General features: G+C 40.7%; 1 protein-coding gene across 7 annotated transcripts in view; it reads left to right on the top strand.

The window, feature by feature from the left end:
* The window catches only part of eepd1 (endonuclease/exonuclease/phosphatase family domain containing 1), a 153,417-nt gene that overhangs the window by 62,681 nt on the left and 63,441 nt on the right, over positions 1 to 27,295 (top strand). For all 7 annotated transcript variants that reach the window (XM_043719188.2, XM_043719195.2, XM_043719187.2 and 4 more), the window contains one exon: positions 17,562 to 17,613. In XM_043719188.2, coding sequence (XP_043575123.2) covers positions 17,562 to 17,613 — 52 coding nt within the window. The remainder of the gene's footprint in view (positions 1 to 17,561; positions 17,614 to 27,295) is intronic.

Genomic DNA, 27,295 nt, shown 5'->3' with positions numbered 1-27,295 from the left:
TCCAGAAAATTTTTATTCTGTTCACAAACTCTACTTCACACATCGGGGTTTGAAGGTTCATGGCTGGTCTACCAGATTTTGGAATGGGCACCTTGTGGTGTTAGATTTTGTTCTGAAGTTGACCAAGTTTCTTTCCAAAATTTTCTGTTGAGTGGTAGCCATTCTACTAATAATTTTTTTTTCTTTGGAGGAGAAGGGGGAAGAAGTTTACATTCATGTACACTAAGAGACCCCACTCTGGGAGCAAGTCACCACCTGACATCACCTAGAAATAATAGAAAGGAAAAGTTTCATTTATATGACACCTTTAATGATCACATGACATCCTGAAGTGCTTTACAACCAATTAAATACTTAAGTTCTGTAAATACTTTCTAATGTTGGACCCATGGTGACCATTTGCATACGGTAATGAGATACTTGTTTGGAGCATCTATTTTAGATGTTGGTTTGGGGTGAATTATGGTCTGGGACACAGAAAGAACTAACCTGACGTTTACTAAAATGTTAGTGAGATATTTTACGCACACTTGAAAGGATAGAGAGCCTTGAGTTAATATCCCACCTAAATTGTGACCCCTGAGTGTGCAGCGCACCTTCCATTGCATTGACAGTGTCCATCTTAGCTATGCATTCAAATCTCTTGGAGCGACGATGAATCTATGACCTTCTTGTCACTGAGAGTACAGTGGTTCCTCTGAATCATGGTTTAACACCATAGGACTGGAACTATTTTTGTTTCAAATTACAAAAGGGTCAACAAAAATGAATGCAGAGAATTTCCCACTGTAGATCTATGAATAGATATTGAGAAAGATTATAAGTTGAGTCCAATTACGAGGAGAAGCTAAATCTCGCATCTGATTTCCTTTTAGCTTGCAGCAACCCAGGGCAAACAAGGTTGTACAGTTCTTGAACATTATCTCAAAATCATATCTGCAGTGATGAGAGATTTTTGTATGAATTATTTATCCTATTAAATAGGAGGACAAACAACTTTGTATGGGCATTAACTATGGCCAGAAGGCGAATGTGCATTGTATTGATTTTTCTGAATGGATGACAGAGTACAAATCCCAGGCTCGACTGCTGTTGTTTGGTTGATGGTGAAAGCTAAACATGATGTGTATGTGTGTGATCTCAGTCGTGTCAGTGTTACATGTACAGCTTAGTCTGCAGACCCTCTAACACACACAAGCTAGTTTTTTTTTATCTTGTACTATGACAGTGAATTTAACATTGTTAGATTTCACACCTGAAGTTATTATCTGGCTCTTTTTCCACAAGTAACTGCATTTTTTTCACCCTGTATCTGTGGGTGATACGTTCCTAGGCCTACCGTGAATGCCTAAAACCGTGGAGCGAACTCCATCATTTAAATGGGAAATTTTATCTCCACGGCAGCCTCCTGAAATTATTTCTGGAATGTTCCAAGTAATATTTTCGGGCTACAGTAAACCACGGAAACTGATTCCGTGGATATGGGGGGAGTTCTACTGTATTTCCATTTGATTTTTCCTTCCCTTTCTCCTTGCTTTCAAATGTGGTGGACAATTTCATAGTCTTGATAGAATTAGAATGATGGAGATCGACAATCATTAGCATGAATGACACTGGATTGGTGGGTGTAGCACTTAATGCTGATTGTGAATTTAATCTTGGAGGGAATCAATGAAGCCATCCTTGACTCAGACCAACTTGTCTGCTAAAGCTAGAAATCAAGGAAGATGCACTTTGTATTTTAAATGTTAAACTGAGCAGAGCCAAATGTGTCAACACAAGCTCATGATTAGTACTGAGGATGGAAGGTGGCAGTGATAACTAGTCTAGTGAAGAAGTCCTATATGAGGTTTAAGACCTAGAAACATTAGGTCTAATATCTCCAAAGGATGCGTAATTTCTTTGAGGCAAGTTTATTTTGTATTGACTATTCTAGCTATTACAGGGGTGCCTCAGGAGAGGTGGCACATGTCAATGGCCACAAGTACAGTAGCTCATTTGACAGCTGTATATCGTGCTGTGTTTATTTTGCATTGGGGAACTAATCCCATGAGAAAAATAACCCATTTAGTAGCTCTAGGAACCAGAGCTATCACGTAATGCATTAGCTTTTCTAGTGTGAAGTCTTAATAGAAATCACTTTCAGTAATGGAAAACATTGCTGGAAAAGAATGGATGTTTATTTATATGCAGTATGTCTATAGAAGCTAATAGATGAAAATGACCGAGATCCATTTAGTTTGCCTTTTACCATCCTCCTACTTGCATTAGATAAAAGTGTTGATGAAGAATCATAGCAATCCATCTTTATTAATTAGTCTGCAACAGATTGTGTTATCCGTAATTTAGTTGAAAACACTTCTGCCACTGAATCAGAAACTTTCAGTGTTCAGTCATTGCAAGCACAAAGATGTAGATTGCCATTGCAATGCTAAAAATCACACAACTTCAGGTTATAGTCCAACAGGTTTAATTGGAAACACTAGCTTTCGGAGCGCTGCTCCTTCATCCGATGGTTGTGGAGTACACAATTGTAAGACACAGAATTTATAGCAAAAGTTTACAGTGTGATGTAACTGAAATTATACAGCGAAAAATACCTTGATTGTTTGTTAAGTCTCTCATCAGTTAGAATGACCATGATGGTTTCACTTCTTTCATATGTAAATCACAAAACATTTCTAAAAAGTTTGTGATTTTTAACTTTGTACACCCCAGTCCAACACTGGCATCTCCAAATCACTGGCCATTGCAGTGTGATACTGAAAGACTGAGTCGTGCAGTATTGGAGGTAATTTCTCTACAACTTCATTAACCCTGCATACTTCAGGCTAATATCTGCAGCCTTTACCTGCAGAAACATTAACAGAAAATGACCCATATAACAGGACTACAAGAGATAAGGTGGATGGTGGGGTGCTGGATATTCATCTCGTTGTCACCCACAAAAGGATCTTAACTTGACAGCTGAGGACCAGGACTGCCCTGACCAACCCTCTGACAATGCCTAAGCCTCTGGATTGATACCAGATGCTGCTCTTGACTTAATATGCCTGGACCCTGACAGGATGTCTCCTTAAACTTGACTGATGACTACTTCCCTTCGCCCATGAGATATGGCTGTTTGCTTGCAGCACATGCAGTGTATTTGATGGGTTCTGCGGCTGGCACATGGTGCAAACATGAAATTGACAAAACACTCTGCCATTCCGCAAATTGTTCACCTCTGTGACTGATGACCGCCAGCAAGCATGACCAGCTGTCGTGTGTGCGCTAAACTGCAAAGCCTGACCGAGATGCTGTGAGCCTTTAAGCAAGGCAAGGCAGGAATGCTGTAAGCATCCAGGTGGACAGGCAAAATAAGTGTATGCTAAGGGAATAAGTGAGCTGCCTGAGATGCAGCCAGGTTAGGTCTGTGACACAAAGTGTATCTGAAGCAGCATTTCAATGAGAGGGGTCTGTACGCTCCACAGTGCAGCACTGAAGTTTAAAACTCTACTCTGGATAGATCAGAGATGTACCATGATGATGCAGAGTGGCAATGGATTGATTCTATAAAGATATATTTAACCACAATCAAAGCATTTTAAAACTCATCCAATTATTTTCTTTGGCATCCAATGTGTAGAGTTAATCAAATTCCTTCTGACTGTGGCATCGTTTTAAGAATCCCACTCTGAAACAGATTGGTGCTTTCACTTTTAGGATCATCCTTCCACAACAAACCATCATTCTTGAATTAGATACTGATTATTTTGAAAGATTTGATGAAACTTTTTTTGCACCAGTAGCATTCCACGATTTAAAGACAATAAAACAGGGACATATTTATAGTTGTCTTGAAGGTTTTTGTTCTATCAACTATCCACCCACTGCTGAGAACCACCCCTCTCTCCTTGCTTCCTACCTTCTGTCTTCCTGTCCTTGGCCCCCCTCCTCGTCCTCGTCCTCATCCTCGTCCTCCACCCTTCCCTGTGAAATCTCTTAAACAGCAGATGCCTTATTCATAGCGATCACTCAGCAGAGAAGTCTAAGGCCCAGCAACAGCCACATCTCCTGGCAGGCAGTGTCAGCCTGGTGTCCCAACTCTCTGAGAAAACCCACCCGCAGCCAGTCCAACTACCGGATTTCTCACCTTGGGATACCCTGTGAGAATCTTTCCTGGAAGCTTTTCTGCTTTCAGATGAAAATGGAAAAATGCTGCCCCAAGTCCTGTGGTTTTCATCAGAATACCAGCTTGGTTATTGGGCATATCAGCATTCTTGGGTGTTTGTTCTACATTGTCAATGTAGAACAATGAGTTCTTGATGGTGAATCAATGAAAACTGGTCATTTTGGCATTGGAGGTTTTTGGTAGTCTTTGAAAGGTCTTGGTCTTCTACTGCAACACAAAATATTTTCAATCCATAAAGCAGCTATGCCAATTCGTTGATCTGAAATCTCTCCTTGACTTGGCTCACTTCAGTGCAGAAGTACGCATCATGTTTTCAGATGGCAATGTAACTACTCTGGCACTTTTCAAGAAGCAATCTGATCCTTGCTTCTCAAGAGTAGGTAGCAATGGGTAGCCCAAGTTGACATAGCTCATTTGGTCTTGGCACCTTCTTGAAGATGGATTCGTCATTTTTCCAATCTCATACCAGTTTTTTTTGCTAACACTGAGCACCCTCTCTTCAACAGTTACTTGATGTGATAGCAAATGTTATGACTTTTGGCTTGAAACCAGCTTTGTATTTCATTTGTTGGAAGACTAATTTCTTTTTGTTGTTTGCCATGCATTGTGCACTATGTGGGCATGTCCTAAACTTGCTTGTAGTCTTTTGCAGGCCACTAGTAATACTTCATTGGTCCCTTGCTCCAAGTTTACGAGATGCCAGTGAGTAAAACGTGCATTTGTTGGGTGAAAAAATTGAGCTGACTACTAATGAGTGCAGGGTGTTCTTGTCTACAATGGGGGCATGAGGCTGGGTGGTGATCTAGTTATGTGCTGATTATTTACAAAATCATGATTTTTGGGTCAGAACTTCATCAACTTATATATCATGATCTACAGGACTGCACTGTAATCAAAAGCAAAGGGCTAGTCAACAAAATCTATTTGCAGTCAGTCAATTTAATCAAATCAGCACCAAAGAAATCATTGACGTTTTTTATACCAGACATCTTCCAGAGAACTTTTGTTTTTAAGCAAAACTTAAAACTTTTTTTGTTTTTTTTCAGAAAAGCTAATTTTAAACAAATGCATTTAAAATTGTTGGCTTTTCTTATATATGTAATAAAAACAGAAAAAGCTGAGTAAATTTCAAGATTAATCATTAAAAATTGCAAGGCTAATTGAGCATCAACAATGGCAGGACATCATGAAGTTAAAGTTGTGAGCTTTAAAATATTAGAAGATTTGTTTGCAATTGAATGGGGTTGATAAGTTTTGAATGTCTTCTCTTGTTCCATAATTGTTTACTATCTATGTTTTTGGTGGCTAATATGCTTTACTTACTTTGTGATTAGACTTACTTTTTTCAACTCAACATTGCCAAGTTGACATGCATATTGTCTAACAAAACTTGACAAGTTTTGAAATGTACATTGATAAACACTTAAAAAAATTAAGTTATCACAAAACAGCTTCACTCGCACAATTTATGTCCCAGTATAACCTAATGCCTTATTGTAACAATAAACGCTTCACCTGTAACCCCATCCATGATGAAACCATTCAGTTGAAATTTAGTCATTCATTGTGATATGCTGTAAAGCAATCTTGGTCTGTTTAGCTCTTCCTCATATACATTTGGACCATCCCACGTATAGTCCATTGTGAGGATTGACTAAGCTAAATTACACTTTTTCTTAAAATAAAGTGCAGTGCTACTCTTCTTTTGTTCAGTTAATTTGTTGAGGTGTTGAATACCAAGATCATATCAGATATGAAAGCAAATCTCACAAGATACCCTGGAGGCTTGTGGTATGGCTGGCAAATTACATGGTCTCAGGTCGCTATCTATTCTTGCTTTGTATTTTGCCTAAATATTATAATTTGGAGATGCTGGTGTTGGACTGATGTGTACAAAGTTAAAAATCACACAACACCAGGTTATAGTCCAACAGGTTTAATTGGAAGCACACTAGCTTTCGGAACCCCGCTCCTTCATCAGGTGATAGTGGAGGACACAATTGTAAGGCACAGAATTTATAACAAGAATTTACAGTGTGATGTAACTGAAATTATACATTGAAAAATACCTTGATTGTCTGTTGAGTCTTTCATCTGTTTGAATACCATGATACTACTTTCACGTGTAAATCACAAAACCTTTTTTAAAAGTTGCATTCTTAGGTTATCTGTAACAATTGATCTTAGCTAGACAATATATTGAAGGTGTTAGCCCCCTGTGTTCTCTGTCTACGTCATGATGTTTAGATTGAGTCTTATCTAAAAAGTGAGATAACAGAGTTTTACATGAATTCATGCAGTTTTTGAGCAAAGTACAAATTCACACCACAAAATATATGTGTGCATGTGGGTCTTTGTGAGAGAGAGTGAATATGTGTGTGCAGTGAGTGTAGAGTGTCTTAAGTCTGTGAGGGGGTGCATGTGTGGGAGTGTGTGTACGTGTCTGGGGTGGGGGGTTGTGAGTGTTTGTGAGAGAGTATCAATACGTGGAGTAGAGATGTAAAAAGCCCATATTGGAGATATATCACTGTTGCTGATCAAAATCCTGGAATTTCCTCCTTAACTTACATCATGTGGATTGCAGCAGTTCAAGAAGGCAGCTTACTATACCTTCTGTAGGGCAACTAGAATGCCAATAAATGCTGGCCGGTCAGTGGCGCTCATATCCCATGAAGGCTTTTTTTCAAAGAAAGTTGAAAAGTAATGCATTTCATGTTGTGCAAGTGAAACAAAATGGAAGATCATGAAATAGGTTAGAGGATGAGGAGATTGCAGATCAAGGATGTCACAGAACAAAAGATAAAGGCAGAACTGGCATTGTGCCACAGTGGCTCAGTGGTTAGCACTGCTGCCTCACCGTGCCAGGGACTCTAGTTTGATTCCTGCCTCTGGCGACTGTCTGCATGGAGTTTGCACGTTCTACCTATGTCTGTGTGGGTTTCCCCCGGGTGCTCCGGTTTCTTCCTACAATCCAAAGATGTGCAGGTCAGGTGACCTGGCCATGTTAAATTGTCCATAATGTTAGATGCATTAGTCAGAGGGAAATGTGGGGGAATGAGTCTGGGTGGGTTACTCTTTGGAAAGTCTGTGTGAACTTGTTGGGCCGAAGGGCCTGTTTCCATACTGTAGGGAATCTAATCATCTAAAAAAAAACTGTGTCTGAATTCATCTAAATAGCATCTTGCTGCATGCTCACTTTAACTCGATGATATTGCTATTTTCTTGCTTGATAGACATTTAATACTGCCTCCATTACATAGAGTATTGATGTGTTTGTGTGTGTGTAATTTGTAATTGATGTGTAATGTGTGTGTACAGGGAGAATAAATTGCATACAAGAGTAAGCATGTAAAAGTATCCAACATTGAATTTAATGTATAAATACAGCATATTTCATCATGTCACTTTCTGTCTTCATTGAGGAGTGTACGTTCATTGAGGGTAAGTGGGTGAAAGTGCTGCATTTGGAGCAATTCCAATTGGAACCTTGCACAGGATAATGTCACTCAGGATAATGTTCAGAGTGGAGTCCTTTTGAAGTTCTGAGAGCAGTGCAGCTTGTCTTTGATGCGGATGTATTTATTTGCTAAATCACAGACAAATTTTATTTTATTCTCTTAGAAATCAGTGTCATCAAGCAACAGATATGAGTAAAAGACTCTAAGTTTCACCAACAGTTGGTTGAAGTATTGTGTTGAAGAATATTCAGCACCATAATGGATGTTATTAAATAAATAGAAAGTGCTGGAAATACTCAAAAGCATCAGTGAGGAAGAAATAGAGTTAATATTTCAGGTTAATGCTTTTCACCAGAATGCACAAAAGATTCCTGCTGAACATTTCTTTTTCTTTTGTATTATTGAAGGAAATTTAGCATTTTTTGTCATTTATTCCACCAGACTGGCTCCTGAGATGGAGGACTGACGTATGAAGAGAGACTTAGTTATCTAGGACGATAGTCATTGGAGTTTTGAAGAATGAGTGGGGACCTCATCGAAGCGTATAAAATTCTAACAGGATCAGACAGGATAAACACAGGAAGGATATGCTAGATGACTGGGAAGTCTAGAACCTGGGTCCTGGAGTCATACAACATGGAAACAGACCATTCGGTCCAACCAGCCCATGCTGGCCATAATCCCAAACTAAACTAGTCCCACCTGCCTCTGCTTGGCTCATCTCACTTCAAACCTTTCTTATTCATATACTTATCCACTTGTCTTTTAAACTTTGCAACTGTACCCGTACCCAACTCTTCCACTGAAAACTCATTCCACGTACAAAACCACTCTCTGTGTAAGATAAAAAGTTGCCCCTCAAGTCCTTTTTACGTCTTTCTCCTCCCACCTTTAAAGATATCTCCCCAGTCTTTCATATTCTGAGGCTATGGGATAGGCCATTTAGGACTGAGGTGAGGAGAAATTTCTTCACCCAGAGGGGGGCTGAACTTGTGAAATCTCTGCAACAGAAAGCAGTTAAGGACAAAGCATTGAATATTTCAAGAAGGAGTGAGATATAGTTCTTAGGACTGAAGGGATCAAACGATTTGGGGTGAAAGCAGGAGCAGGGTATGAGTTGGATGATCAGTCATAATCTTACTGAATAGTGGAAGCAGGCTGAATGGCCTATTCCTGTTTCTATTTCCTCTGTTTCTATGGTGTCAGGATGTCCTAAAGCATTTTACAACCAATGAAGCACTTTTTGAAGCATGTAATTCAGGAAATGTCGTCAATTTGTGCATGGCAAAATCCTACACGCAGCAATTATTGACAGAAAATTTGTTTATTATATTCCATACGTATGCACAAACAATGTCTAACCAGCTGACAGCCTAACATTACAAAAAACAGATGTGTTTCGCATTTGTTAAGCTTTTGAGGACCATCAGCTGCACCCAAGGCATGTGACAGCATGTGAGCTAATGACATATTGCTATTATTGCAGTGTTTTATTTTTCTGGCTTGTGCAGACTTGCACAGAACTGGAACTACAGTGGTTATCCCACACCAACTGAATCACACACACACACAGCTAGTGATCTCCACATCAACCTGAATACAGCAAATAGGAAGCAACACTTAAACCTTTAGAAGTTTAAGGAAGCTACTGGGCCAGATAACACCAAAGTTCTAATGGTTTGCAGAATGTAAATCATCATTAATTATTTATAGGAAGTGTTTGCTTTGTATTTATTACCAGGCTAGAGTATATCCATAACACTACTGTTGGTCAGATAGAGGACAGATAGGTAGATAAGATTGTGCAGTTTGGTTTAACTTGTTTGGCCTTTATTTACTATGCATATGCTGTCTCTATAATATATAGTCCAATATCACGTATCACACCTGGCAGCATGGTGGCTCAGTGGCTAGCACTGCTGCCTCACTGTGCCAGAGACTCAGGTTTGATTCCACCCTTCGGCGACTGACTGACTGTGTGGCGTTTTCACATTCTCCCTGTGTTTACGTGGGTTTTCTCCCAGGTGCTCCAGTTTCTTCCCACAGTCCAAAGATGTATAGGTTAGGTGGATTGGCCATGCTGAATTTCCCATAGTGTCCAGGGATGTGCGGGTTAGGTGGATTAGCTTTGGGAACTGCAGGGTTACAGGGGTGGGGTAGGGGATTGGGTCTGGGTGGGATGCTCTTCAGAGGGGTCAGAGTGGACTTGCTTCCACATTGTCTGTCTGGATTCTATGATTCTACACTTACCCCATTATCACCTTTTTATTTGCATTTTAAAGTTCATTTTTAGCCAATGAGTGTCCCAGACTAAAAGCTAACATTTATTGTTCTTTCCTTGGATTGGCATTGGTGTGCACCTTTTTGAACTGCTGCAGTATAAGGTGAAGGATCTTTAATAATGCCATTCAGCTGGGAGTTACAAGATTTTAGCGTAATAATGTTGAAGGAACATGAAAACCTGTTCATAATAGTATATGTATCCAAGTTAGGAACTTGGTGATACTGTTTCCAGATGGCATCATTACCCTTCGAAGTGGTAACTGTTGTAGGTTTGTAAAGTGCTGCCAAAGAAACATTGTGAGTTTCTGCTATGCATCTTGCAGATTGTGCATACCAGCTACACTCGTCCTAATGGTAGAGAGCGATTAGACAGCAGTATGTTTTGGCAGCTAATGAACCGTGTCCTAGGTATTTCATGCTTCTGGATCGAATCTCATCTCTTGTGGCTGTAAAGGCCATTTTTTTTGAGTGGCAGTTCCTTCCACATTTGTAACAGATAAATAACATTAACCTGAATTGCTCTTACTCCCCTTTTTGCCTGGCTGTCTTTCTGATATCTGATTCTTCACCCGTTTTTGACTGCTTGCCTCCAGTCAGCATTGAGAAATTTCTATGCATTTAGTCTTGGTCAACTTGAGACCTTGCTTGCAAAGTGTCCTTGTATCACAAAGATGAGCGAGCTGTTGGTTTTGTGTCAATGGCATGTTTACCATAGAACACATCTTTGTGAATATGGCTGTCATTCATTTTCAGTTGTCCATACTTTACTACTGCAAAGGCAGATGCTGAGAACAGGAGTTTGGTACACATGAAGCCTTGTATTTTCATTAGTTTGCTGTGGTCCACACCCAACCCTCTCCACTTTAAAACTGCCTCGTCTATCCTGATACTCATTTCAACAGGGGCAGAATTATCCTTGATCCAAGTTGTGTGAAGCTTCTGACATTTTGCTGAGTAAGTTTATCATTGTTGATGGAAGGTGGAGACAGTAGATAGCACATGTATAACAGTGAGTTCCATGTGTAAACCATCTGAGAACTAGTGAGCACATTGCACTCTCAAACCACTGCCTGTGTTCCTCAGTGTAATGTTTAGCAGGTCTGAAATATCTCTTTCTGTTAAATCTTCTGTCCATGCCTCTCTTTTTTTTCAAAAGTGACATGAATGGATCCATAAACGTTTTCTCTCTTTTTATTTTAATCTCCTCTCCTCCCCTCTTCCTTTTTGTCTCCTCTCAACATCCCTCCCCTTGTCCCCACTTTAACATTTCAGTCCATTAGCTTTTGGGAACCTTTTTGGTTTTGTTTTTTTTCCAGCTGTGGCATCAGCTCTTAGCTTGACATTCCATATGTTGGCACAGGGGGAAATGAAACAAATTTTGCCTTTGACAGAGCAGTTTGTTTTAATGTTATTGGCCAACAGCCCGTTGGTATAATTGTAGTTGTTTCCATATAGACCGTATGGATAGAGTAGGGTTGGGAGAGACAGAATAAAGAATGGTTCCAGCAAGTACGATGAAACTGTTTCCTTATTTATTCAGATTATTTGAAATAATCTGATTTCTCTTGGAAGAAAACAATCCAATTTATGGAGTATTCTAGTGTTTGCAATTGAATTTGAGCCGTCCTTATTATATAAAGGAGCAGGTTTCCAGTTCATTCCTCTCCCAAATGAGAGAACATTCCATCTGAGTTTTCAGAAAGGAAGTAGTTACAACTTCTGTCAAAAAATGAAGTCCAGTCTCATTGGTAAGTCATTTAACCTCCTTGACTCAAGTACTTCCTGTAATTCTGGCTGAACTTTGAAGTTATTTTCCCCTATTAGTGAATAATTTTTTAATGTCTGGTAAATTCCTTGAAGCTCCCTTGATGAAAGGCAACAGACAAACTTTACAGTGTACTGTTTATCTAAAGTCATTTGTTCAAATAAACAGTGTATTGCCTGCCACCACACTGACACGAATGTACACCTGAAATTGGAAGTCTGTGCCAAATCAGCCCTTGCCTGCCTGTGGTACCACTGATGCCCAAGGAACTCTCACCACCCTCACTCTCCTGCTCGCTGGTTCTGCTTGGCATCCACTCTCCTACTTGATGCACCCTGCTCAACTATTCAGCACCTCTCTTGTTACTCACTCTCTGCTTGCTTCCTCTCTGGTAATGCCACTTGAGACAGCTCTCCTGTCTGTCTTGCTCGCTCACTCTGTCAGTCTGTCTCACACTCTATTCACCACCTTTGGCTTCTCGATCCCTGGCACAATGAACAGTGAGGATAATGTCAGTGAACAGGGTATGAGGGGTGAGGAGCGGGGCACACATACAATCCCAGCATTTGAATTTACTTAAAGTATTTGTCAAATTCTCATTAATGGGCAATGAATGTATCATCTATAATTTTGATAGCAACAAATGCAGCATGAAAATAACCGTCTTTGGATTGCTATTGTTTTCGTAAATCTATTGTGTGAAGGAGTTGTAAATCATTTTTTTCTTTTATGGGGATGTCAATTGCCAGGCCGTCTATACAGTATTATTCTTTGGCTTGGAATCCTTTCAATCTTCTATATGAAGCAAGCATTTTGGGCAACATTTCATTGGAAGATTCTGAGCATGCATTAGTTTATATTTTCACCAAATTAGTGTAAATATTTAAGACTCCCTCAAATTGCTGAAGTGAACTATGTGCAAAGAAAACCAATAATGAGTTGAAGACTTTGCCAGCTGGCACTGTGCAGTGAACAAAATGAGATTTTCCTTTGTCCCAGAAAAAAAAATCAATCATTGTGTTAATTTACAAGAGAGCTCCAGTCTTAAAGCTAGTAAATCATACGCAGCACGTAATCAGCGTCTGTTGAAGCAAAACTTTGCAAGAAGCTGATCATATTTATTAGAAAGGTTAGCAATAAAGTTAGCTCTGTCAAGCTCCTTGGTTCAGAACACAGGGCCATCCTGGGATACTTAGGATGCAAATTTGATTCCGTGGTCCCAGGTTAACTACTTGTACCATTTTATCTGCAAAAAGTTTCTTATGCTGGCTGTGCTGAGCAATATTTTGTTGTAGGCCCAGGGAACGTCCATCAGGGTTAAGCAGATGATGACATAAAGTGGCATACAACATCGGTTTGATGTCAGTGGGGGTAAATTTTGGGCCCACTTGACAGCTGTATTTACAAGTATAGGGGTAGTGGGGGGAGCATGTAGCCTACCACCTATGTGTACAACCCCAAACTGGTGGGAGGTATGGCATCAGTCAGCAGCCCAACCTTGGACACATTGAGGTCCTCAACTGGCCAATTAATGGTCTGCTTCTGTCCCTGTCACAATAACAGGTGTGTTGGCCAGCTCACATTGTCACCATCCCGGGTGAAAAGACGGGAACACAAAGTGTGTTGGTGCCTCCTTTTGGGGATTTTTGAGTACATTGGAATGTCGCCTCAAGAGTGACTGACCCCACCTAGTCACCAGAACCATGCTCCCATCTTCCTTCCCCATCCCTGAGGCCCCCTAATCCCTCTTCATTGATTTTTGTCTGGATTTCAAAGATTTTGCATAAACCACTTGCTCCCTGATGTGATTATAGTGACACGTGTTCCCTTGGACCACAGCATCATTGGGAGAATGAAGAGAAGTGTCACAGAGTAAGACAAGAGGCTGGAAATGAGGGGAAGGGTTCACAACGGGAGATCATGTTCAGACGATCAGAGTGCAATTAACTGTTCATCAGTGACCGTGTCAAATGTCTATATCCACAGCCAGCAATGCAGCCTCTGAGCTGGAGAAAGTGGACATTTCCTGGGGTGAGGGAGTCCAGAACTAGAGGACATAGGTTTAGGGTAAGAGGGGAAAGATATAAAAGAGACCTAAGGGGCAACCTTTTCATGCAGAGGGCGGTATGTGTATGGAATGAACTGCCAGAGGAAGTGGTGGAGGCTAGTACAATTGCAACTTTTAAAAGGCATCTGGATGGGTATATGAATAGGAAGGGTTTGGAGGGATATGGGCCAGGTGCTAGCAGGTGGGACTAGATTGGGTTGGGATATCTGGTTGGCATGGACGAGTTGGACTGAAGGGTCTGTTTTCATGCTGTACATCTCTTTGACTCTATGACTGGAAACTTGACGGATTGGGCAGCCAATGTTTGCAACAGCTCCCTTTTTACCAGTTGCATCATTTAAAGATCACTGAATGTCTATAATCAAAGCGAGCTGAATACATTCATTCTCTCTTGCCGGAAAGAAGCAGGCTGAATGAACTGGCAGCTTCCTGACTATTCTAGGCTTGTGCAGGCTCCACCATGCAAGTGCATGCAAATCATTTTGCAGATATCATATCTCAGCTCTGAGGTGCACTGCAACCAAAAGGGATTTCACCTGTTCAATATTTAACTGGTGTGTGATCACATATATCATAAAGCCAATGCCTGCAATCTGGGCAACAGCAACAATGCATTCATTCAACATCAGTTTGATCCATCACCACAAGCCACAGAATGGCTACTGGGTGACATGGGCAGCCTATGTATCATGGAGGCCATATTGCCCCACACAACGAGATCAAACAAACCATTTTACATTTCCACTGCCTGGGCCACTCTGAAGGAGCCATTTACTCCTCCATAGAGTGTGGAATCAAAAATTAAGATGTATGCATCACCTCACCATTGTGAGGTCCCTGGCCTTGGCAAGAGCTGATGAGGGAAGGGCAAGGAAACCAACATTACCCCTCTTAACTAGGCTGACCACGATTAATTCATCTAATTGTGATACATGTCAATGTAACCACATTCCTGACTTACCATCAGTTCCACATTTTAGTATTCGAGAATGAATAAATGACCTCTACCTCTAGTGTGCTGACACCTCTGCAATCTTGCTCCCTGACCTGGGTCCAAGATTAGTGTCTCACCACGTGCAGATTCACCTTTAGTCTATCCTCTAAATGCAGAGTCGTATCAGAGCTGGTAGTTATCAGTGTGAAAATGAATGACCACATTTCTTCCTCATCATTGATTTCCTCCTCCTTCCACCTCAGGTTCTGCCATCACTGCTTGTCCAGGGTTGCAATTGAATGTCAGGAGTGAGAAAGGCTCAAATCATAGAATAAAACCATAGGATACATATGTTATGGAAGCAGGCCATTCAGCCCATCGAGTCCACACCAATCCTCTGAAAAGCATCCCTCCCAGACCAATCCCTGTCACTGTCTCTGTAAGCCTGCATTTCTTATGGCTAATCCACATAGCCTGCATATCACTGGACACAATAGGCAATTTAGCAAGGACAACCCACCTAACCTGCACATCTATGGACTGTGGTGGGAACCAGAGCACCTGAAGGAAACCCGACCAGATACAGGGAGAATGTGCAAACTCCACACAGACAGTCGCCCGAGGCTGGAATCAAAACTCATCATGCCGCCTACAATGTAGGGTTGTATTGAAAGGAAAGGGGAAAATGAGACCTGCAGCCTAATAAATCAAGTAAGAACTGTGGAACAGGGGATGGGGTATACTTGGAGAAGAGTTAGCTATATGGGTACTGCCATCTTCAATTATTTCAGGCCCACTGATGGTCATGCTCTCAATCATGGCTAATTCACTAATGGTGAGCAATGTTTCCTGTAACAGGATAAGAATCTATCCTCTGCTGATGAGGCACTGCTGTATATATCTGATTATGTACCAAGGTGTTTTTCAAGAAGGAAAGAAGTATGTCATTGTATTGGTGCAGTGTTGAAATAATGCACCTGACGGTTTGTACAAGCTGTGAGGTGTGGCTTGGAGCATCGTTACTGTGTGAGGGTGGGATGAAGCAATGGATGTGAGTATGAATCGTGGTTAATGTTCCTCAGACTGAGACTCCTGCATTGACTTCTGGTTGTCTAATTGCCTGCAGAAAGTTAGTCTTGAGGGACCCTCTGACTTTTATTCATAGCTAACATTTCTCCTCCTTTCCACCTCCGCATCAAGGCTTCAAGTACAAAACTGGAGAATCTTTTAGCCACATTGTCTGCCATGTTGTACTACTCTTTGACAACTGGAGACTGTTCCAGTACCTGCTTGAATCAGCAATTCCCTAAAGAGGTGCTGACTGGCTTTAAGTCATGCTAGTCATGTAGTTTTGCACATCAGAAGCAGCAAACCAGGACTAATCATGCAAAATGGTCCTTTGCACTTGTTTTTAGGAGTTATTGAATTTTGCAGCCTTGCAGTCTTTATGGTATTATGGAGCTGAGACCTAATCATATGTCCATACTTCTGTCTCTCCTGGAGCAAATGTTTAGCCCTGACATAAGGGATGCTGCCTGACCTGCTGTGCTGTTCCAGCAATAAAGTTTCAACTTTGATCTCCAGCATCTGCAGACCTCACTTTCTCCTCGAAGATAAGGGCAAATCAACCAGATTCCCACTGCTGATTTATTATTCAAAAGGCCCTGCAGGAAATGTGAATGTTGGTCCCTTTGTGCCTCAGTTTTTTTTTATACCAAGTTGGTGTTACATTCCAAAGCACCCACAGTTTACATGATTGGCAGTGAATCAAATTTTGGATCATTTTTCCTTATTCTGTCTAACATAATCTTCAGTTTTGTAACTGTCAAGGTCTTCTGTTTTCTTCTGTTTAGGATATGTTTCCGATGCAGCTTACAAAAGTAAAAATGCTCTGCATGCTGAAGATCTGAAGGTCATATACGGATATACAGTAGGCTTTTAGGGTCCAAGTCCACAGCTCTCCGAAAGTGGCAACACAAATGGATAAGGTGGTAAATAAGGCATAAGTTGGGGGCATTGAGTATAAAAGTTGGCATGTCACGTTGCTAGTGTACAAAACTGTTTTCAGGCCACATTGGGCAAGACACTACAGGAAGGACTTGAAGGCTTTGGAGCGGGTGAAGAAGAGGTTTGCCAGCATATTGCCTGGATTGGAGTGTGTTAGCTATAAGGAGAAGTTGGACCAACTTAGATTGTTTTCACTGGAGTGTTAGTGGTTGAGGGGTGATCTAATAGTAGTGTATAAACGTATAAGGGGCATGGACAGGGTGGTTAGTTGAGGTATCTTTCCCAGAGTGGAAATATCAAAAAATAGGTGAGAGGAGGAAAATTTAAAGGGGATGCGTGAGGAATATTTCTTGCACAGAGTCTAGTAGGTGCCTTGGACGGACTGCTGGGGAGGTGGGAAAAGCTGATACAGTAGTAAAGTTTAAGAGGCATTTAGATAGACACATAAACAGGCAGACAATAGAGGTACATGGACCATGTACAGGCAGACAGGATTAGTTTAGAATAGCATCATGGTCGGCACAGAAACAATGGGCTGAAGGGCCTGCTCCTGTACTGTACTATTCTGTGTTCTAAGGTCGTACTTGCAATGAGGCAAATTTAATAACAATGCTTCCAGTCTGCTTTTTGGTGCAACCTTTCTAATGATGACAATGTTTGGAGCAATTTTTAAAATAGTACGTAAGGAGTCTGAGTATTCCTCTGGGGATTATTTCCACAATTCTCCTTTTTTTTCCCAGGAATTGCATGTTGGGCGGCACGATGAACCTTAGGAGCCTTAAAAATGCCTAAATAAATGTTGTACATATTCAAGACTTGTGCTGGCTGAAAGAATTTAACTGACTGAGGTTTTGATTTTTCCTGTTTTCCAGCATCAAGTTATTGGCTGTCCAAGAAATTATTGACCGTGAAGCTCTAGAAAAGGTAAAGGTGCTTATTTTAAAAAAAACTGTTGCCTTTGAGCGTTGTACAATCTTAAGGAATAGGTCAATAAGTGTGCGTGACAGATACTGGATGACCGGACTTTTATGGACAACTATTGACTTTTTTGCCAGTATCAAGTAATCCGACAGATAATGGGAATAAAGCTGAAGTGATTTATGTTTACCTGATGATCCCTATGGGCTCATTACAGACACGCGTATTGTCTGAACATCCCCGAATGCTATCTTACAGCTAACAATGAATTAAAGGAGATTAGTAAGTTCTGACTGTCTTTCACTGATTTCCCTAGTGTGACCTCAGTTTTTACAGGACTGCGCTGGTTTCCTTGGAAATAGGAGGTCTTGTGACTCAACAAAGTCTTCAAAGTCATCTTGATCTGAGAGAACAGTTTTGTGAGGAATGGGGCAGGGTGTTCTCATCAATGTAACACCCAGCTTGGGTGCATACATGTTTGTTTAACTCAGATCATTTGAGAAATGATGTACTTGCAACCACTTGTATTAACTAGAGCCTCCTTCATGTGGTTTAGGTGCATAAATATTAAGAGGACCTCTAAAAGGAAAAGTTTGTATTTCAAAACTGCATTTCACAAAGTCGGGACACCATAAAGTATTTTACATCTAATCTAACCAAAACTTAGTCAATCTTGGCCATGCAAACAACACCAGTATTGGGCTGGAGTCATGGAAAATAAAGGTTCCCCTAGCATAATGGCTTTTATTTCACGTTCCGTTTAATAAAACGTAAGTATTTTTATGGGTGTTTTTTGTGCTGGCGATAATTTGCTGATGGCCAGTACAATGAGACTTGAGTATCATGACAATGCTGTTAGGTTGATTGACAATTTTGAAATCACTGTCGTGTCATTAAATAGATGCTTATGTCACTGCCATCCTATAAGCAGTATCACAATGTATTTCATAACTCCTTGCATGTAAATCTTATGGCACAAAATTAAATGTGGTCTGGGTTTTGTATTTAATTGCAAACAAAAGATTGTGGCATTCAAAATTTGTTGTATGGAATCCAAGTTGATAAACAGTGTGGTAATTTCATACCTTTGGGCTATAGTTGACTAACTAGAGTATTTGGAATCGGTGCAGAAGGGTTTGGAAGTTTCCTTCTAATGATTAGGACCTCAGATTCTTTCTTTTCTGTGGAGTTAAACTTGGTCAATGTAATGTCTGCTCTGATGCATGTTTGTGTATATTCCTGGGCAAGCAAATGAACTTTTCACTGGTCTGTTTTCACCACACAGACTTGGTTCCTTTTATTTCAGATCCAGCTTTGATGTTCTGGGGCTTGTGAGTTTTAAAGCAGTGGTAGGAGTAGACACTATTGTGCTTTCATTTTAGTTTGTTTCTTTAAATTGGAGCATTTGTTGATTTGAAACCAGTGTAGCCTCCCCGCAGTAGGATATAGAGATTCTCAATTATAGATTGTAATAAATGTTGCAGTGGGGGGTGTTCTCAGGGTAGGAAGCCAAGTACCTGAAAATGTCAGTTTGACTACATGTCCCCTTGAAGTAGCTTGATATTCAAACAGATACTTGCCTTCAGACCATAGAAGCTATAAGGATGGTAGTGTTTAATAAACAAATCATTCCAAGCTGCTATGCAAAAGCAAGCCTGATTAAAATCTTTACACATCTACACACACACCCACTGAACTTCAGTGACCCAATTAAAGCTAATAGTCCTCTTCGTTATTGGTGTGGCATTTTAAACTGTTATTGGACAGTTAATGGTTCTCTTACAAAGTGTAAAGCTTTGGACTGTCAAGGAGACCAGAGTTTGTCTCAGTCCATTATATACACAGGTACATACAGACTCCTCATTCCTTGATTAGTCCCCGTCCTCTTTTCATACGTTTGTCATTTCCTTTCGTATGTCATTTAGTTCACTAAGTATTTAGTTCTCAACTAATATTTCACTCATCCACATGCAGATATTATTCATTCATTGTAGGTGCATGAGGTGTTCATGAGTAAGTGCACATAAAACTGTCAGGGACTTTCTGATTTTCTTGACGTAGAAATCCAATAAGGGGAAAGGAAGAATCCTATTTACAATTAATTATTTAATCTTCTAAATTCATCCTCTAACAGGATCAGATTAGCATTTCGATTCTGCTTTTACCCTGTGGATGTTATCTGTTTTAAAACAAGATGCTGTCATTATCAGCACACATTAATATACTTTTTAACTACAGGGGACAGTTTGCCAAATCTAGTTGCCTTGGGACTGAAACTGTGCCAGATTTCAGATTTCCCAGATTTTGGATTACCAATGAACTCCTTCACACTGAGGACAGAGAGACAGATGGCTGATTTCTGATTCTCTTTCCTGAAAGCAGTTGGGAATATCGCAATCGAGTGTTCCTGCCAGTGGGAGAGGCAGATTTACGTCTGGAAATGGGAAGGGATGAGGGGAATTTTATGTTGGTAAAATTCTAGAATCCATCATTAAGGATGAAGTTTCTAAATTCTTGGAAAAGCAGGGTCGGATTAGAACAAGTCTACATGGATTTAGTAAGGGGAGGTCGTGCCTGACAAACCTGTTGGAGTTCTTTGAAGAGATGATAAGTAGGTTAGACCGGGGAAACCCAGTGGATGTGGTCTACCTGGACTTCCAAAAGGCCTTTGATAAGGTGCCACACGGGAGGCTGCTGAGCAAGGTGATGGCCCATGGTGTTCGAGGTGAGCTACTGGTATGGATTGAGGATTGGCTGTCTGACCGAAGGCAGAGAGTTGGGATAAAAGGTTCTTTTTCGGAATGGCAGCCGGTGACAAGCGGTGTCCCGCAGGGTTCAGTGTTGGGGCCACAGCTGTTCACGTTATATATTAATGATCTGGATGAAGGGACTGGGGGTATTCTAGCGAAGTTTGCCGATGATACAAAGTTAGGTGGACAGGCAGGTAGTACTGAGGAAGTGGGGAGGCTGCAGAAGGATCTAGACAGTTTGGAGGAGTGGTCCAGGAAATGGCTGATGGAATTCAATGTGAGCAAATGCGAGGTCTTGCACTTTGGAAAAAAGAATAGAAGCACGGATTACTTTCTAAACGGTGAGAAAATTCATAAAGCCAAAGTACAGAGGGATCTGGGAGTGCTAGTTGAGGATTCTCTAAAGGTAAACATACAGGTTGAGTCCGTGATTAAGAAAGCAAATGCAATGTTGTCAATTATCTCAAGAGGGTTGGAATATAAAAGCACTGATGTGCTACTGAGACTTTATAAAGCTCTGGTTAGGCCCCATTTGGAGTACTGTGTCCAGTTTTGGTCCCCACACCTCTGGAAGGACATACTGGCACTGGAGCGTGTCCAGCGGAGATTCACACGGATGATCCCTGGAATGGTTGGTCTAACATATGAGGAACGGCTGAGGATCCTGGGATTGTACTCATTGGAGTTTAGAAGATTAAGGGGAGATCTAATAGAAACCTACAAGATAATACATGGCTTGGAGAGGGTGGACGCTAGGAAATTGTTTCCGTTAGGCGAGGAGACTAGTACCCGTGGACAAAGCCTTAGAATTAGAGGGGGTAAATTCAGAACAGAAATGCGGAGACATTTCTTCAGCCAGAGAGTGGTGGGCCTGTGCAAATCATTGCCACAGAGTGCAGTGGAGGCAGGGAGGCTAAATGTCTTCAAGGCAGAAATTGATAAATTCTTGATGTCACAAGGAATTAAGGGCTTCGGGGAGAATGCGGGTAAGTGGAGTTGAAATGCCCATCAGCCATGATTGAATGGCGGAGTGGACTTGATGGGCCGAATGACCTTACTTCCGCTCCTATGTCTTATGGTCTTATGGGAGGCAGATATTAAAGCACTGCAATGGACTTAGTTCCTGTGTGTGCACACTTCTTGCTGATTCTATCCTCTGCCTCTATGGCCTTGCACTTAGTTTTTCTTTTGGAGTACACCATCTAGTTTTTGGAAAATTCCAGTCCTTGGATAATGGGTTTGAGACACTGTACCTGTATTTCAGTATTTAATATGTTCCTCATTAGAAATAGACATAAAGAGTTATCCTGAAGTCTTAGGGATCAGTACACCATATTCTACAGACATTAAGTGGCACAGCATCAGAAGCTTCCTGACCTGATCTATGCTCTACATTTTGATCTCGCTGGTGTCAGCTGTGTGGGTGTCAGCAATGTCAGTGCTGTAACTGACTTCTTCGAAATCCTTAGGTAAGGAAGTCAAAATCTCTGCCATGGCTCAGATTTCTCATTGGTAATAAATTACTACTATTAATAAAGGTTGAGTGCATGTGTTCGTGGGATTATTTCCTGTCTATCTGGAGAGAATAGAATCAGGCTTAACTATAATCCCTCCAAGTTAAGACTGTGTTTGCATAGACATTTTCAACTTCCTGACTAAAGCTTTGTATAAATAAAATGACACTTGTTTAAGGTAGAGGAGAGTTGCTGGATTCTTTGTAAATCTATCACAACATGTTTCACATTTATATCAAGGAAGCCAGTGGTTATTGGGCTACAACCCCATGGGGGGGCACAATGGCTCAATGATTAGCACTGCTGCCTCTCAGCGCTAGGGACCTGGGTTCGATTCCACCCTGGAGTGACTGTGCAAACTGCACATAACCATTCTTTCCGTGTCTGTATAGGTTTCCTCCATGTGCTCCGGTTTCCTCCTCCAGTCCAAAGATGTGCAGGTTAGTTGGATTAGCCATGGTAAAATTGCCACAGTATTGGGATGTGTAGGTCAGGTTGATTAACCACAGGCATTGCAGGGTTACAGGGTAGGGGTGTGGGTCAGGGTGGAATGCTCTTCGGAGGGTTGGTGTGGACCTGATGGGCCGAATGGCCTTCTTCCACACTGTAGCGATTCTATGATCTTGTGGAATGGCTGAGTAGGTTAGAATGACTGATTAGCTTACTCCTTCTAATAATTGATGACCCAGAGAACTCAGGAGATGACAGACAACGATAATAAGTATAACTTTTTTGATGGCGTCTTTTGAATGATTCAGCAACTTGCACTTCCATCGTGCATTCAGTGCTCTAAAACAGTCTGGAATGATGTTAAACTAAAGTTAAGACTGAGCCAAATACATTTTTAGGTGATTTAAGAGTATGATCAAAGAGATATTTAAACTAGGATCATGGAAGAGTTTTAGGAATGGAATTCAGTGTTTAAGGCTGGATAGGTCAAGCCACAATTGCCTGTCACTCAAAGGGGCATAAGTTGTGTACAACGGCATTTGCAGAGAGTTGTAGAGTTTGACGATACAAAGAAATGAAGGAGAGGGTTATGGTGGCAACTGGGGGATTTGAACACGACAATGAGAATTTTAAAGTTTAAGTCATCGTTAGATACAGCTTCAGGCAGAGTTAGGATTTTATGCACAGGACAGCTGTTCAAGTCTGTTAACTTCTTTGTCCCCCAGTCTTCTGCGTTTGGCAGAAGCCAGCTTAAAGACTTAAGAAGTTGTGGGAAAAAAATGGAAATAGTTTATATATTTCAGCCTTTTGTCAAAATGTCTGCAGCAGATTTTCAGATCAAAATCAGGAATCATAGAATGATAGGCGACACCACCTAGTTAGAAGGTCTCTGAACTTCTGCTTCTTGACCGAATCCTCAAACTTAATAGAAATTGAGAATTTAAGATATGCAACATCATTAATGTATGAAAAATCCAAGCACTTGTGATAACGAAAAGAACTGCCAATCACCACAAATTACTAAAGAATTGAATTACCGTTAGCTATTAGCTTTATTGTCACATGTACTCAAATGAGTTGCCACTTATAGTGCCATCTTTGTGCTAATCAGCCATTAGCTGTCAAATCCTTTTGGTAGGAAGAAGTTGCTGGAGTAGTTACGTTTACATATATTAAACTTTTCACAGAAACTTAGGACTGACCTCTCTTGGGCTGATTTATAATCCTAACATATCACTCAACCTGCATATTAAAAAGGGAACAATTGTGGAATCTCAGGCCTGTAAATAGTTTTTAAAAAAAAAATCTTCAATGTCTCTTCCTTTCTCTACCTTTTCCTAAACCCAATTATTCTTTCCCTCTCAGTATTTCTCTTACGTGATTTGACAAATCCACCCAGTTTTCTCTGTCGCTTGCTCTGCTTCTCTGCCCTTAAATTTACTTGGCTAAGGAAGCAGACCTGTCTTTCACCAAGAATCCAGAAACCACATTGGTCTAACCATTGCTGTTATCAATTCACATTTCACAAAATTATGCCACAAATATAATTGTAGCACATGATGGAGGCAATTTATGGCACGCATCACTAGAATTCCTTTTCAAGTAAATGCTGAGCTGTTATACCCAGGAAATGTAAAAGATTAGTGTAACAAAACTTTAGTGTACACTTTTTTTTAAGGCACGAACTTTAGTGTACATTAGAACATAATCCAGACATTACCACGAGAGGATAGGTCTTTTGTGAATAAATGGGTATCCTTCATTTGTCAGTTTTCAGTTTGGCCTGAATTGTACTAAAGCAATGTAAGTTAAATTAAATGTCAAGCAAGTTAAAGGGATAAGCCAAAATGTGTAAACTTCATAAGAATAAAGAAGATAACATCAATTGGCCAGGTGCTAGAAATTCAGGTGAGACTTTGAGTTGTGAGAGAGTGCTGGAGTAGAATACAACAGAAGATTCTGACTTAAGATTATTGATGCTGGGTAGCAGAAAAGGAAATGTTTTTCATTTGCTCTATCATTACTCAGTGCAGATGTGGTTTTAAGTTGCGAATTGTTGTGACCTGTGGACAGTGAAGTGAGTGTGCAGGTTGTCATTTGTATAATAACTTCAAGATAATGCTGTTATTTCTTTGAAATATCATTTATAACTCACTAGTTTTAACACTGTGTGCCTCTGTCACTTGTTGTAAAATCTAAATATATTTTAAAGCAAAGACAGTGGGAAGAGTATCTGTCATTGCATCCAGATTGTACCAAGGGTAGCGTAGGCTAAGTGGTATGAAATATTTTTAGAATTGAATGACAGTCAGAAAGAGAGAAATGCAAAGCACCAATGTGATAAATTATGGAAATGCACAAACTGACAAGGGGCCAATTTAGGACTGATGTCATGAATGATGGTACTAATAATGAATTCCTAGATAAGATATTGGGACTAAGACTCAAATTGTTCAAAAACTGTTGTAAGCTATGATGGAAAAGATTATAATTTTTGTTTCTTGAAATGCAACCACTAAATGGATTTTAAAACAAGTGAATACATTTCAGAAATGCTTAACTAATAGTGAAGCACTTAGGATATTATTGCATATTTTGTCGCCCCCTCCCCCATGTACAGAAGTCCATGTAATGAGCAGTGAATACTTTTTTATACTAAATTGAAAGCAGTACAAGTGAGCCAAAGGGGATATATAAGAAAGGTGAGAAGGTGTAGAACTAGAAGTAGGCCATTCTGCCCATCAAATCTCTTCCACCATTCAATTAGATCACAACTGATCTGATCATCTTCAATTCCACTTTCATTCCTTGTATCCATAACCCTTGATTCCCTTATTGATTTTAAAACTGATCTATTTCAGCCTTTAAATAAACCTAACAACTCAGTCTTGAATATATTTCACCAATTCAGCCTTAGCAGCACTCTGCAGTTAGGAATTCCACAAATTCACTAACCTCTGAGAGAAAAAAAATCATCCTCCTCTCTGTCTTAAATGGGTGACTTCTTACGCTGTGATTATGGCTTCTGGTCCTAGACTGTCCCTCACGAGGTGCCAACCTGTTGAAGCCATTAAGAAACCTCTGTGTTTCAGTAAGGTTGCATCTCATTCTTTTAAACTCCAGTAAATACAAGCCCAACCCACTCAACCTCTCCTCATAAGAAAATTCTCCATATCCCTTATCAATCTAGTGAACCTTCTCTTGATTGCCTCCAATGCCAGTACAGAGGTTACCCCATTCCCGTGGGCGATACATTCCAGGAAGCCCAAAACCACGGTTAGGGGAGTGAACCCATTCATTTCAATGGGAAACTTATCTTCCCTGCAACCTGCTGGTCCCTGGTTCCCTGTAATATATTCGGGACGAGGTAATCTGTAGGTAACTGAAACTATGGAAAGCGATTTCACGAATTTGGGGTCGCCCTGTATTTCTTTTATTAGATGATGGACCAAAACTGTTCTCAAAATTCCAGGCATGGTCTGACTAGTGCCTTGTATAGTTTAGCAAGACCTTTTATATTTTGACTTTCCATTATCATTGAATTAAAAGCCAACAGTCTATTTGTTATCCCTATTACCCGCTGAACTTTAGATGTTAGCTTTTTGAGATTCATGCACAGGGATAACCAAATCCCTCGGTGCAGCAGTTTTCTGCAGTCTTTCTCAATTTATATAATAGTCAACTCTTCTATTCTCTTGTCAAAATGTATGTGTTGGAGGAACACCCAATCTGGGTTTAGTCTCCCTCGTGAAGAGAAGATCACATTGTGGTCAGTAAATATAGAATATAAATAAATTATTTGGAAGAGGTGTTTGAAGTGGGAAACTAGCATAGGAAGACACTATGGGAAGGGGCGTGAGTCTGGGAGATAATTGAGAAATGTCCAATGGGGTGCAGAGGGAGATGCCCCCTTTAGGTATATTTGAAGAAATCAGATGTGGGTGTGGTGGTAACGTGAGCCTGGAGGCGATGGAGATAGTGGAGAATGTACTGGCTGGTGGATATTGTGGCTCTGGAAGGTTGGGAATGAGTGAGAAGTGTAAGAAATGAAATAAATGTGGTTGAGAATCTGTTGCCATGGGCCATTTAGATGGGGAGGACAGGTGGTGGTGGTGGTGGGATTCCTTGGTTGAACTGTAAAGATGACGATGACTTATCAGAAGCAGTGGTATTTCACATTGCAACATCACAATAGATGCGAGGGACACTGAACAAGTAGGAGGATAAATAAATTCCCCACAAGAAGCGAATGGGGGGGTGGGAGCAAGTGGAGCCAAGATAGCTGGGCAAGTCATGCAGTCGTAGAGATGTGCAGCATGGAAACAGATCCTTCGGTCCGATTTGTATGCCGACTAGATATCTTAACCTAATCTAGTCCCATTTGACAGCACTTCACACAAATCCCTCTTAAACCCTTCCTATTCATATAACCATCCAAATGCCTTTTAAATGTTGCAATTGTACCAGCCTCCATCACTTTTTCTGGCAGATCATTCCATACATGCTCTGTGTGAAAATGTTGCCCCTTGGGTCCTTTTATATCATTCCCCTCTCACCCTAAACCTATGCCCTCTCGTTCTGGACTCACCCATCCCAGGAAAAATACCTTGTCTATTTATCCTGTCCATGCCCCTCATGATTTTATAAACCTCTATAAGGTCACCCCTCAGCCTCCGACACTCCTGGGGAAATAGCCCCAACCTATTCAGCCTCTCCCCATAGCTCAAATCCTGCAACCCTGGCAATATCCTTACAAATCTTTTCTGAAGCCTTTCAAGTTTCACAACATCTTTCCGATAGGAGGGAGACTAGAATTGCAAATAATATTCCAAAAGTGGCCTAACCAATGTCCTGTACAGCCTCAACATGACCTCCCAATTCCTATACTAAATGCTCTGTCCAATAAAGGAAAGCATACCAAATGCCTTCTGCACTGTCCAATCTACCTGTGACTCCACTTTCCAGGAACTATGA

The sequence above is a fragment of the Chiloscyllium plagiosum genome, unplaced genomic scaffold (assembly GCF_037043375.1).
Source record: "Chiloscyllium plagiosum isolate Xiang-an unplaced genomic scaffold, Cpla_swu_hap1 HiC_scaffold_34, whole genome shotgun sequence".
Lineage (NCBI taxonomy): Eukaryota > Metazoa > Chordata > Chondrichthyes > Orectolobiformes > Hemiscylliidae > Chiloscyllium > Chiloscyllium plagiosum.
This window is presented reverse-complemented; position numbering and strand designations above follow the sequence as displayed.